At 32.9% G+C, this 14,538-nt stretch overlaps 1 protein-coding gene across 1 annotated transcript; it reads left to right on the top strand.

Moving 5' to 3' along the window:
• Positions 1-10,086: 10,086 nt before the first annotated feature.
• Positions 10,087-11,041, top strand: LOC100020259 (olfactory receptor 51A7-like). The gene has a single exon (XM_001372791.3). The coding sequence runs from the start codon at positions 10,100-10,102 to the stop codon at positions 11,039-11,041; it is 942 nt and encodes a 313-aa protein (XP_001372828.3). The 5' UTR covers positions 10,087-10,099.
• The last annotated feature ends 3,497 nt before the right edge of the window (positions 11,042-14,538 follow it).

Genomic DNA, 14,538 nt, shown 5'->3' with positions numbered 1-14,538 from the left:
CCCTACCATATGCTGTCTGCAAGAAACACACATGAGGAAGTAGATACACATAGGGTGAGAGTAAGAGGATGTAGCCAAATCTATTGAGCATCAACTGATGAAAAGAAGGCAGGAGTCACAATCATGATATCTGACAAAGCCAAAGTAAAAATAGATCTAGTTAAAAGAGATAGGGAAGGTAATTACACCCTGATAAAAGACAGTATAGACAATGAGGAAATATCTGTACTCAATATGTATGCACCAAATGGCATAGCATTCAAATTTCTAAAGGAGAAACTAGAGGAGCTCAAAGATGAAATAGATAGAAAAACTACACTAGTGGGAGACCTGAACCTTCCTCTATCATAATTAGATGAAGCAAACTAAAAAATAAATAAGAAAGAGGTAAGAGAAGTGAATGAAATCTTAGCAAAATTAGAGTTAGTAGACATCTGGAGGAAAATAAATAGGGCCAAAAAGGAATATACCTTCTTTTTAGCAGCACGTGGTACATTCAAAAAAATTGACCATGTATTAGGGCATAAAAAATTACAAACAAGTATAAAAGAGTAGAAATAATAAATGCAAGCTTCTCAGACCACAATGCAATGAAAATAACAGTTAGTAACTGTACATGGAGAGGTAAATAAAATGTTAATTGTAAATGAAACAATACGATTCTCTAAAACTGGTTAATGAACAAATCATAGAAACAATAACATCATTGAAGAAAATGACAATGGTGAGACATCCTTTCATAACTATGGGATGCTGCCAAAGCAGTACGCAGGGGAAATTTATATCCTTGAGGTCATATATTAACAAATTAAGAAAGGCAGTAGTCAATGAATTGAGCATGCAAATTAAAAAACTAGAAAGTGAACAAATTAAAAATCCTCAGATGAAGAATAAATTAGAGATCCTAAAAATCAAAGGAGGAATTAATAAAATTGAAAGTCAAAGAACTATTGATTTAATAAATAAGACTAGAAGCTGGTACTTTGAAAAAACTAATAAAATAGACAAAGTACTAGTCAGTCTAATTAAAAAAAGGAAAGAAGAAAACCGATTTGACAGTATCCAAGATGAAAAGGTAGACCTCACCTCTAATGAAGAGGAAATTAAGGCAATCATTAAAAACTACTATGCCCAATTATATGACAACAAATTTGGCAATCTATGTGATATGGATGAATATTTACAAAAATATAAACTGCCTAGACTAACAGAAGATGAAATAGAATTCTTAAGTAATCTGATATCAGAAAATGAAATCCAACAGGCTATCAAAGAACTCCATAAGAAAAAATCTGCAGGGCCTGATGGATTCACAAATGAATTCTATCAAACATTCAAAAAACAACTAATCCCAATCTTATACAAACTATTTGTCAGAATAAGCCAAGGAGGAGTTCTACGAAATTCTTTTTATGACACAAACATGGTATTGATCCCAAAGCCCAGGCAGGTGAAAAACAGAGAAAGGAAACTATAGACCAATCTCCTTAATGAATATAGATGAAAAAATCTTAAACAGGATACTAGCAAAAAAAACTCCAACAAGTCATCACAAGGGTTATCCACTATGATCAGATAGGATTGATACCAGGAATGCAAGGATGATTCAATATTAGGAAAACCATCCACATAATTGATTATATTAACAAGCAAACTGACAAAAATCACATGATTATCTCAATAGATGGTGAAAAAGCCTTTGATAAAATACAACACCCATTCCTATTGAAAACACTAGAAGGTATAGGAATAGAAGGGCCTTTCCTAAAAATAATAAACAGTATATATCTAAAACCATAAACAAGCATCATCTGCAATGGGGATAAACTAGAAGCCTTCCCAATAAGACCAGGAGTAAAACAAGGATGACCATTATCACCTCTATTATTTAACATTGTACTAGAAACACTAGCAGTAGCAATTAGAGAAGAAAAAGAAATTGAAGATATTAAAATTGGTAATGAGGAGACCAAGCTATCACTCTTTGCAGATGATATGATGGTCTACTTAAATAATCCTATAGAATCAACCAGAAAGCTAGTTGAAATAATCAACAACTTTAGTAAAGTTGCAGGATAGAAAATAAACCTGCATAAGTCATCAGCATTCCTATATATCGCCAACCCATTTCAGCAGCAAGAATTAGAAAGAGAAATTCCATTTAAAATCACCCTACACATTATAAAATAGTTAAGAATGTATGTGCCGAGACAAACACAGGAACTATATGAACACAACTACATAACAGTCTCCACAGAATTAAAACTAGATCTAAACAATTGGAAAAACATTGATTGCTCATAGGTGGGATGAGATAAAAATAAAAATGACAATCCTACCCAAATTAATTTACTTATTTAGTTCCATACCCATTGAACTACAAAAAAATTACTTTACTGAAATAGAAAAAATATATATAACAAAGTTTATTTGGAAGAACAAAAGATAAAGGATATCCAGGGAAATCATGAAAAAAAATGCAAAGGAAGGAGGACTTGCAGTCCCAGATCTCAAACTCTACTATAAAGCAGTGGTTATCAAAACAATTTGGTACTAGCTAAGAGATAGAAAGGAGGATCAGTGGAGTAGAGTTGGGGTAAATGACCTCAGCAGGACAGTCTATGATAAACCCAAAGATCCCAGTTTTGGGGACTAAAACCCACTTTTTGATAAAAACTGCTGGGAAAATTGGAAGACAGTATGGGAGAGATTAGGTTTAGATCAACATCTCACTCCCTACACCAAGATAAACTCAGAATGAGTGAACAACCTGAATATAAAGAAGGAAACTATTAGCAAATTAGGTGAACACAGAATAATATACTTGTCAAATCTTTGGAAAAGGAAAGCTTTTAAAACCAAGCAAGAGCTAGAAAAAATCACAAAATGTAAAATCAATAATTTTGATTACATCAAATTAAAAAGTTTTTGTACAAACAGAACTAGTTCTTACAAAATGAGAAAGGAAGCAACAAATTGGGAAACAATATTCATTACAAAATCTCTGACAAAGGTCTAATTTCTCAAATTTATAAAGAGCTAAATCAATTGTACAAAAAAATGAAGCCATTCTCCAATTGTAAAATGGGCAAGGTACATGAATAGGCAATTTTCAGTTAAAGAAATCAAAACTATAATTAAGCACATCAAAAAGTGTTCTAAATCTCTTAAAATCAGAGATATGCAAATCAAATTAACTTTGAGATATCACCTCACACCTAGCAGATTGGCTAACATGACAACAGAGGAAAGTAGTAAATGCTAGAGGGGATGTGGCAAAGTGGGGGCATTAATTCATTGCTGATATGAATTGATCCAACCATTCTGGAGGGCAATTTGGAACTATGCCCAAAGGGCAAAAAAAAAACTGTCTGCCCTATTATCCAGCTATAGCACTGCTGGTTTTGTCCCCCAAAGAGAAAATAAGGAAAAAGACATGTACAATAAAATTCATAGCTGCTCTCTTTGTTATGGCAAAAAAAAAAAACTGGAAAATGAGGGGATGCCCTTCAATTGGGGAATGGCTGAACAAATTGTGGTATGTGATGGTGATGGAATATTATTGTGCTCAAAGGAATAATAAAGTGGAGGAATTCCATGGGGACTGGAACAACCTCCAGGAATTGATGCAGGGTGAGAGGAGCAGAAACAGGAAAACATTGTATACATAGACTGATATACTGTGGTACAATCAAATGTAATGGACCTCCATTACTGGCAATGCAGTGATTCTGAACAACTAGGGGGAATCTCTGAGCAAAACCCCTATCCACATCCAGAGGAAACACTGTGGGAGTAAAAACACCGATGAAAAACAACTGCTTAAATACATGTGTAAAAGGGATATGGTTGGGGATGTAGACTCTAAATGAACATCCTAGTGTAAACAACAACATGGAAATGGGTTCTGATCAAGCACACAAGTAATACCCAATGCAAGTGTGCTTTGGCTGCGGGAAGAGTTGGTGGAGGGGAGAGAGGGAAATAATGTGAATATTTTAACCACGGAATAATGATCTAAATTGACTAAATAAACTTATTCAAATGGAAGAAAATAAAAAACAATAAATGCAACCTTGTCAGATCATAATACAATAAAATTATAATTAATAAGGCTTCATGGAGAGGGAAATTTAAAATTGATTGGAAACTAAATTGTATACTTCTCTAAAACTGGTGCTTCAGAAAACAAATTATAGTAACAATTACTGATTTCATTGAAGAGAATGATAATGAGGAATCAACATGTTGAAATATATGGGATTCAACCAAAGAAGTACCGAGGGGGAAAATTTAATTCCCTGAATGCCTATATTATCAAAATAGAGAGGAAAATCAATGAATTGGGCTTACAACTTAATAAATTAGAAAGAGAACAAATTAAAAATCCCCATATAAAAATCAAATGGAAAGCCTAAATATTAAAGGAGAAATTAATAAAATTGAATCTAAAAGAACTATTAAACTAATCAATAAGTCTAGGAGCTGGTATTTTGAAAAAACAAATCTATCCTCAGACACTTATTAAATGTGGGACCCTGAACAAGTCACTTAAATCTTCCTCTAATTCCTCATCTGTAAAATGAGCTGGAAAAAGAAAAGAAACTACTCCAATATCTTTACTAAGAAAATCTTATATATTGAGTGTTCATTTTGAACTTATTATCAGTGTCGCTTCTAGAATCACATATAAAGTGCTGAATCTGGCATTTGAAACCTTTCACAAGCTAACAGTAATCTACCTCTCTAATCAAATTATATCTGTCTAACTCCTTCCACTTACTCAGTCGTTCAGGTAAAGTATTATGGTTTCTCATTCATTGTTAACAGTCAGCTGGGTGATACAGTGGGTAGAGTGCTGGGCCTCCTCCAGTCAGGGAGATTCATTTTCATGAGTTCAATTGGATCTCAGACACTTCCAGCAGTGAGACCCTGGGCAACTCACTTAAATATATTTGCCTCAATTTCCTCACCTGTAAAATGAGCTGGAGAAGGAACTGGAGAAGGAACTTATCTGTTCCAAGAAAACCCCAAATGGGGTCAAACAGAGGCAGACACATGATAGAAGAGATTGAACAAGAAGATAGGGTATATTCCATCCCTCACATGCATGCCTTTGCACTGATTACCACACACCTCTACCTCCACCTAAATGTCTGAAACATCTTTCCTCCTCACATTCACCTCCTAAATCTAAAGTATCCTATCAGTCTCAATTTAAATTAAGAACCACCTTCTAGGTAAAACCTTTCTTTATTCCTTCCAGCTTTTAGTGCCTTTTCTGAAAAATCATCTTGTGACTATTTTACACATGGGTATGTGTGTGTGTGTGTATATGTGTGTATGTGTGTGTATGTGTATGTGTGCCTCTACTAAATTGGAAGCTTTTTGAGTTCGACAATGACTAAATTTTGTCTTTGTATACCAAGTACATAGCAAAATGTTGACAAGTAATTGCTATTTGAAAAATTCTTGCATGTTTGCTTTCAAGAAGAGATATTGGTCCATACTTAATTTCTGACAAACTGCTTTCAAGTTCTCCCAGCAGAGATCTTACAGATCACTGGGCTAATGTTCTTTTTTAGTACTTCTGTTTCTTGTTTTCTATCAACTTTTATGTTTATTTTTTCACTTTTTTAATTTTTTAATTAAATATCTATTATATTTCAGGGGATTGCTCTTATTCATTATAACAGCTGTGAGGTACTAAATGATGAACATGATTCCTCTCTATTCCCCTCAAATAGGATGTGTGGGTTTATATATGTGTGAGTTTATTTATATATTTATTGAGTTATAAAATTTTCCTACAAAGCATGAGAGATAATTCATTAATAATAATTGAATGTAAATTCAATATAACCAATTGATTCTCAGAAATAAACAATAGAGAGGTGTCTCAATCCAATCACTCTTTTCCAAATAAAATTGCCAATTAAACAAATATTTTATACACTGTTTATTAAATTAAAATGTTTTAGCTTCAGCACCTTTGATTATAATAATGCTCACTTATTTTGTTAGCTTTTTTTATGTTGTTATCAGGACTGAAACACTGTTTGATTCCACATTATCATTTACAAAATCCCTAATATCATTCAAGTCAATTTCATTTGGGAAAAAAATTGCTTAAATGATGCAATTTCCCCCCCCAAAGGTCATCCAAGATTAGAATACTTCATCATAAATCCAAGTAGATGGTCCTAATATGTCAAAATAATTTAAAATATTTCCATTATTTTTTTCTGTCATATAAAAGACATGAATTCACATATTGAATAATATTTCCTAATACATCCCTAGAAAAAGTATTACATTTGTTATTTTTATTTCATGAAATATTTTAAAATTTAATTTAGCATATTAAAGATTCAACTTGACATCCAAGCTTTCCAATAACAATCTTTACATTTTCCAAAGCTCCTAAGGTGTGTTTGATAAATTTTTGTGCGTTCTGAATATTGGTTGATTTTGAGATTTTGCGTGCAATGCAATTGAAAGTAGTGGAAAATCTTCATGAATATCAATGACTAAAACAAGGTATTAAAAAAAAAACCTGATATTAGCTAATCTCTTACCAAGTCAAAATAAGGACAAGTAATTTCTCTCATCACCACAGGAAAATGCTTTCTCTAAAATCAACAATGATGCCTTTTCATTTTTCCTTTGTCTAATATGATGAGATCTATTGATAAGCATTCATCCTTAGTGTGTAATTTTATATAATTCCAAAAAAAAAAAGAGAGAGATTAGGTCCTCAGAGATAAACTTGCTCATCATATTCATTTTTTAAAACTTATTCTCTGTTTTAGTATTACTTCTAAGACAGAAGAGTGGCAAGGGCTGGCCAATAGGGGTTAAATGACCTGACCAGGGTCACATAGCTAAAAAATATCTGAGATCAGAATTAAATCCAGGTCCACTTGTCTCCAGGGATGACATTCTATCCACTGTGTCACCTACATGCCTCCACATTCACTTTTCACATAAGAAAATTGAAGTGAAGTAATTTTAGTATCTTTTCCCCCAAAGTCATACTGTCAGTTCTAATGACTGGAACAAATATCTCTTTACACTTAAACTTTATCCTTGCTTAGTAGTAGTCTCTCGATGTCGGAGAATGACAATTGTCTTTGTGCATTTTCATCTATGGTGTACCCTCATGTGGCTTTGGAGTCGAAAGACTGAGGCACAAAGTTTGTGACACATGGGGCATAGAACACCAATTGTTACGGAAGGTGCAGTTGTGGCCCCATGTCGGCCACATAGGTGTTTATTATTTTCTTAATATCGATTAATGTGTTACCTACATTTAAATGATAGAGATTCAAAGAAAGGCACAGAGAAATATTCAAAAGGCATTTCTGTCTTCATAGAAAGTTGATACAAAATTTCAACAAGCAAATTTCTTTTGATATCCCCACCTAGCACCTAACCCTAAACCCCAGAGACTTAAATGTGATTTCTTATGTTATCCCTAGAGAATAGATAGTCTGGCCATCATTCCCAGGGGCTTCTGCATCCCACTGGTGGATATATAAGAGGAGAAAGCCGATATCTTTTGTAAGTAAGCTTCAAAGAGCAAACCCAGGGAAAGATGCTTTTGCTTCTTTTGTGTTAGCTCTTCAATCTCAGGAGTCTATCTGATGACTTTCATTCAGGTAAGTATTCTGATTTCTGCAGCTACTGTCTTAATGATTTGAGGTCTTCCTTCAGAAAAACAGAGGTTTTCTGGTGGACCTTGTCTATGCTTAGTCTTTGCTTGCTCTCAAAGGGGAATATTTTAAAGGTTGAGAGGGAGATGCCACTTCTTCCTACATTCTAAGGACACACAGCCTCCTTTTATTGGGGCAAGGATACAGATTTACAAAAGTATTCTGGACCCATGTTTGTGAAGGTGAGGCATGGGTGCCCCCTCAACGTGGAGAGCACTATTCAGTTCTTCCTCTCTACTGCATCAGAGGACATTTGTGTTATTTGTCATCTCATAAGTTTAGGCTGCCTGGAGGAAGGTGAAATTGAGGGTCATTAAATTACACAAAATAAGTGGCCTATATGGTAAAAGATGGTATAGAATAAATGCTCTATAAGTATTAGCTATTTATATTAGTCTATTTACAAATGACTTTAAAGGAAGGGAAAAAAATTAAAAACATGAAAAGCCTGTAAAAAGTCTAGGGAAATATGATGGATAGAATCCTACTTATGTCTTACTGAGGAGTTGACAAACTAAGGATATTATGATCAATATGGTAGCACTGACAGAAACCATGTTGACAATGTTGACATATCAAGTAAAACTAATAATGACTGGATCATAAGATTTTAGACTTGGAAATTATTGTAGGTATAAACTAAATTTCCTCCTACTCTTATACTTTAGAAGAAAAAAGCACAGAAAAAGGAATTGGCAAGTAAGAAATGGTAGAACTGAAATATAAATTCAGTCCTCTTGATTGTTCCACCAACAAATAGCATCACTCTCCCACGTACTTATGATCATATTAAAGATTTTACAGTTTTTTAAAAATTTGTGAAAAAGCTTGAAAATGTATTAAAGTATCCATCCTAAAGAGAAAACACATTATTTCTTAAGGGATATAAAAAGAGAAAAGATGTTTTAGTGGAAAGGGTACTGAACTGGAATTAAGGGAACTGGTATTTTCATCCTGCCTTACCTGATGCTATGATCCAATAATTTGGTTGAAGGTTTTGGTAGAGTCATGTCCCTTCTCTGGTGCTCAGATTCTTTCTCTGAAAAATACAATTTAGGATCATTTGATTCCCAGAACCTCTTCATACCTTTCCCATTCTGACTTCAAGAGATCTGAGAAGCCAGCTAGGACAGCCCTTATCTGGGGATTTCTACACAGACAGAGTATACATACTAGATGGTTTTATAGTCCCTTAGCTTATAGGATCTATGATTTTCTCATGGCAGTAAAATATCTTCTTTACTGTTATATCTCCAAGTGAATGAAGCCAGTTGTAAGTTGCTCATGAGAGCCTACTGTCAATCTTTCAGTTGAAGTATTTGTTGAGTAGAAATAAACAAAAAGAAATCAGTATTTGATTTCTTTTTTTATCAATTTCTGGAATTAATAAAGGGATGGAAAATTTTAATAATATAAATTAGACTTCTAAGAATGTTATTTACATATATGCAATATATAAATAATACAATTATACATATATCTATTGTTGCTGCTGCTGTTTAGTTGTTTCAGTCATGTCTGAATCTTAATGATTTCATTTTAGGTTTTCTTGGCAAAAATACTATAGTAGTTTGCCATTTTGTCCTCCAACTCATTTTACATAAAAAGAAACTGAGGCAAACAGGGTTAAGTGACTTGCCCATGGTCACATAGCTTATGTCTGAGGCTATATTTGACCTCAGGAACATAATCTTCCTGACTCCAGGCACAGCACTCTATCCAGTGCACCCCTTAGCTGATGTCTTTCTATCAAGTTTCCATGAAAGACCTTATTTGTCACTACCTTATTCTATTCTTTCTCTCATTGGCATATATGGTCTAACTTCATACTTGTCCCCCACATGAGTTTTATCTGATTTAAGTCTCTTTGTGACTTTATTTTCCTTATTTGTTCTAAATTTACCCTCTATATGGGCCTTAGGTGACTTTTTCCTGTTTTTTTCAGGTCCAAAAATATATATATATATTAATTATCTCTAACAAGAAACAGAAAGAAGAAAACCTAATGGGCTCAAGGTGGAGACAAAAGGATCCTCAGTAGCTTCTTGTTTACTTATTACTCCATGAAGGAATCCTCCATACATTCTTCATGATACTTTCTTAGTGTCATCAAGCCTAAATGTAAATATTTTCAGTGATGGCAAACATGTTGTCAAAACACATATGCTTCCATTGTTTAACTACATTAGTTTAAAAATATTCTTATGTATGTTGCATATGAGCAATAATACTCTTCATCTTGATTTAAATTCACAGAAAATATTGTGCCAATAAAGTCCACAAGATTAGACTTTGAATAAACCAAGAATCTGTTTCCCCATTTGAGGGAGAACCATTTGCTTTCCATCAGAGTCATCTGGTTGCCCTCTCAAACCCTTATTGCTATGTCAGCTTTTAACACATCTGAGATCCAGATATCTACCTTCCTCCTAATTGGGATCCCAGGGCTGGAGCATGTCCACATCTGGATATCCATACCCATTTGCCTCATATACATTATTGCCACTATAGGAAATTGTATCATCCTCCTTCTAATCAAGACGGAATCCTCACTTCATGAGCCTATGTACTACTTTCTCTCTATGCTAGCCATATCTGACCTTGGGTTAACCCTCTCTTCCTTACCTACCATGTTGAGAATTTTTTTATTCAATGCTACAAGAATCTCCATTGATGCCTGTATTGCCCAAGAGTTCTTCATTCACACCTTCACTGCCATGGAATCTTCAGTCCTTCTCATAATGTCTTTTGACCGTTTCATAGCCATCCGCAATCCCCTAAGATATAGCTCCATCCTTACCAATATTACAATCATTAAAATTGGTTTGATCTTTGCTATTAGATGCCTTTTATTAATACTCCCATTTCCTATCACACTAAAGAGATTGAGATATTGCAATAGAAACCTCCTCTCTCATTCCTATTGCCTCCACCAGGATATTATGAGACTGGCCTGCTCTGATAACAGGGTCAATGTCATCTATGGCTTTTTTGTTGCTCTGATAGGCATGTTAGACTTAGCAATAATTGCCATGTCCTACATTCTGATCCTGAAGACAGTTTTGGGTATTGCATCTCATCAAGAGCAATTGAAAGCCCTCAGCACCTGCATCTCCCATATCTGTGCCGTACTCATTTTCTATGTGCCCATTGTCACTCTGGCTATTGTACACCGCTTTGCCAAACATGGGTCCCCACTTATTAGAATACTCATTGCTGATATCCTTGTTTTGATTCCTCCACTGATGAACCCTATTGTGTACTGTGTGAAGACACGTCAAATCCGAGAGAAGGTCCTGGGGAAACTGTGTCTGAAAAAGGCCTGAAGAAGGACTATAGTGATTTTGTTTTATCTTTTTTTGTTCTTGTTGTTTACTTTAAAGCTATTAGATTACCTCCTTCTTCACAATAGGTCTAGAATGAATGAGCCTTAAAACTAATCTCAGGCCCCAGAGGAATTAATAAAAGATATTCTGATGAAACTTGAATTTCCCCCTGAATTTTGAAATATTTGTTGGCACATAACACTTGTATTTCTTCCTGCTTTTCTTCTATTTTTAAGTTTTTCTGGAGTTCATTCTTTCTTCCTCTATCTCAGACTTTTAACTGTTTCTTTTGACTTCCCTTACTATAACTATGATCCATATATATCAATATAAAAGTAATTATTTTCTTTCCTTACCTTATCATAGTAAAAAAAAGGAAAACACATTACTTGTAAAATATTAATTATCAAACGAAACAAAATGGTGCATTGATCTAATACAAATTATGTCATTGGTTATTTTGTATCCATCGTCTCTTTTGAAGGAAATCTGTACAAGCTTCATTTTTGGTTATATGGAGTCATGACTGGTGACTGCACTGATCAGAGATGTTTCAAAATTATTTAAAATATTATTATAAGATTAATTGAACTCCTACTTGTGTTTCTTTCAATGTACATTGAGTCAAACAAATCTCAGGTTTCCCTGAAAGTATTCCTTTTGTCACTTCTTATGGGAATATACTATTTCTTTACATTCATGTCCTGTAAGTTGTCAGCCATTTCCTTTTTAGTAGTCTCTCCCTTGGTTTCCAATTGTTTGTTGCTACAAAAACAAATAATTTAAAATATATTTGTACATGTTTATCGTTTTCTTCTTTCTTTGATGTGTTTGATAATTTAGGACTAGTAATGGTAGCACTTTATCAAAAGTTTGAATAATTTATTGACTATTGGACTATATTTCCAAATTAATTTATAGAATGCCGGAATTAATTCAAAATTTTTTTTACCAACAGTTCATTAATTTACATGTTTTCTAACAGTTCTTTCAACATTTTTCATTTTCTAATTTTTTCATCTTAATTATAAAAGGTTAAACCTTAAGAGATAATTTAATTTGAACTTGATAGATATCAGTTATTTATAAAATTTTATATAGTTATTTATATATTTTATTTCTTTCTTATACAACTGCCTCTTTATATATATGAACTATTCATCAATTTGATATTGGCTCTTACTCAAATATAAACATATTTTTTCTATAGCTTGGATATGAGATCTTTTTCAGAGTATGTAGAGTATGAAGATTCTTCCTACTCCCACAGTTAACTGTTTTTAATATAATTTATTCTGCATTAATTTTGCCTGTGCTAAAGTTTTTTTTTTTTGTTTGTTTGTTTGTTTTGGTAATAAAATGGTCCCTTTTACCTTCGGTGATCATCTCTTTTCCTTTTATGGTTATCATCTCTTCTATGCAGGGCCCTCAAAGGAATTGTCTTCATTATTCCTCTAATTTGTTTATATAACCCTTTAAATGTGAGTAAAACCTATTCAGTACTAATATTGAAATATGACATGAGGTGATAATCTAAATATATCTACCATTCTACTTTCTAAATTTCCTTGCAGTCTTTGTTAAATACTGAATTTTTACTTTAAGAGCTTGAGTTTTTTCAGTTTGTTCAACATTAGGTTACTAGGTTCATTTGTGTACCTACTTAGTTCCACTGATCAGTCTTTATATTTTTTTAACTAGTTTAAAATCATCTTGATGATTACTTCTTTGTAATATAGTTTTCCATCTGGCACTGCTTATTCTCCTACCTTTCACTTTTTTTTTCATCATATACTCCTGAGAGCCTCAAACTTTTGTTACTCCAACTGAATTTTCACGAAAAAAAAAAAATATATATATATATAAGGAAAATCTTTTGGTAGGCTAAGTTAGTATTGAATAAATTAATTTAGATAATATTGTGATTCTTTAAAAATTGCCTCAACTTACTCATAAACAATTAATATTCTTCTAATTTGTTCTATCTTCATTATAATAAAGATTGCTTCATATGTATATTCAAATAATTCCTGTGTGTATCTTAGTAGGTGTAAATCCACAATGAATTCTTTAAAAAACATTTTATTTGCTTCATTATTGGGTAAAATATTTTTAATATTAGATTTTAATTTTAAAAAAAGCTTTTAGAAAGATATTTAATTTCAAATTCTTTCCTTCTCCTTTTTTCTTCCCTTCTGAGATGACAAGCAATTTGAATTGTTTTAGATATGTATAATTATGGAAAACATACTTACATAGTAGTTATGATGTGAAAGAAAACATGAACAAATAAAAGGAGCATGGGGCAGGAAGAAATAAGAAAATAAAAGTTTTAAAAAGTATGCCTTGATTTGCATTCAGACTGCATCATTTCTTTCTCTGGAAGGGAATAGAATTTTTCATCATAAATTCTTCCGAATGGTCTTGCTTCATTGTATTGCTGAGAATAACTAAGACATTCACAGTAGATTATCCTATAAGATAGTTGTTACTATATACAAAGATCTCTTGGTTCTGCTCTTTTCATTTCACATCAGTTCATGTAAGTCTTTCCAAGTTCTTTTTGTTTGTTTTCTGTTGTTTTTCTGCTTGTCATTTCTTACAGTTCAATAGCATCTATCAGAATCATAGGCCACAACTTGTTCAGCCATTCTCTAATTGATGGGCATCCTCTCAGTTTCCAATTCTCTGCCACCACAAAAATAGCTTCTATCAATATTTTCTTTTTATTTATAGATTCTTTTCTTTCCTTTTTTACAAAGTCTCTTTGAGACCTAGACATAGTGGTGATATTGACTGGTTAAAGTATATGCATTTTTATTATAGTTACAAATTGCTTTCCAGCATGGTTAAAGTAAACCACCACTTCTCTGACAGTGCATTAGTCATAAATAAATACATAAATAAATGAAAACTTAAAGCTAACCAACCAAACAAAAAGCCTCATGAATTAGTGTCTCAACTTTTTCACTTTTGTCACTTTCCTTTTCTGTCATCTGACAGGTACAGGAAGGTACCACATAGCTTTTCTCTAAAAACAATTTAAAGCATTTTTTTCATGTGACTATAGATAGCTTTTGATTACTTCATCTGAAAATTTCCTGTTCATATCCTTTGAACATTTATCAATTATGGTATGATTTGTATTATAAATTTTATTGTTTTCTATATATCTGAGAAATGAAGCCTTATTACCTCAAATTTTTTTCACAGTTATAATTACTATGTATTTTTCTTATCTTTCTCTTCCTCCTTTCATCCATCCACTCAAAATCTGACTATATGTTTTTCCTCTGACTATTGTCTCACTCAAGTCTGCCATCCATTCAAGCAGCTCCATATTGTCTTATTTATTTCCTTCCTACTTTTTCTGCAGAGTAAGATAAATTTATATACCCAACTTAGTGTTCATGTTATTCCTTCTTTGAACCAATTCTGATGAGAGTAAGTTTAACATTCTCCTTCCCACCTGATTTCCCCTCCACTGTAAAAGTCCT

Source organism: Monodelphis domestica, chromosome 4 (genome assembly GCF_027887165.1).
Source record: "Monodelphis domestica isolate mMonDom1 chromosome 4, mMonDom1.pri, whole genome shotgun sequence".
NCBI lineage: Eukaryota > Metazoa > Chordata > Mammalia > Didelphimorphia > Didelphidae > Monodelphis > Monodelphis domestica.
Note: the sequence above shows the minus strand (reverse complement) of the source record. Positions and strands in the feature narration are given on the sequence as shown.

Coding starts and splice junctions, on each gene's coding strand:
- LOC100020259 (XM_001372791.3), top strand. CDS start 10,100: ATGTCAGCTTTTAACACATCTGAGATCCAGATATCTACCTTCCTCCTA.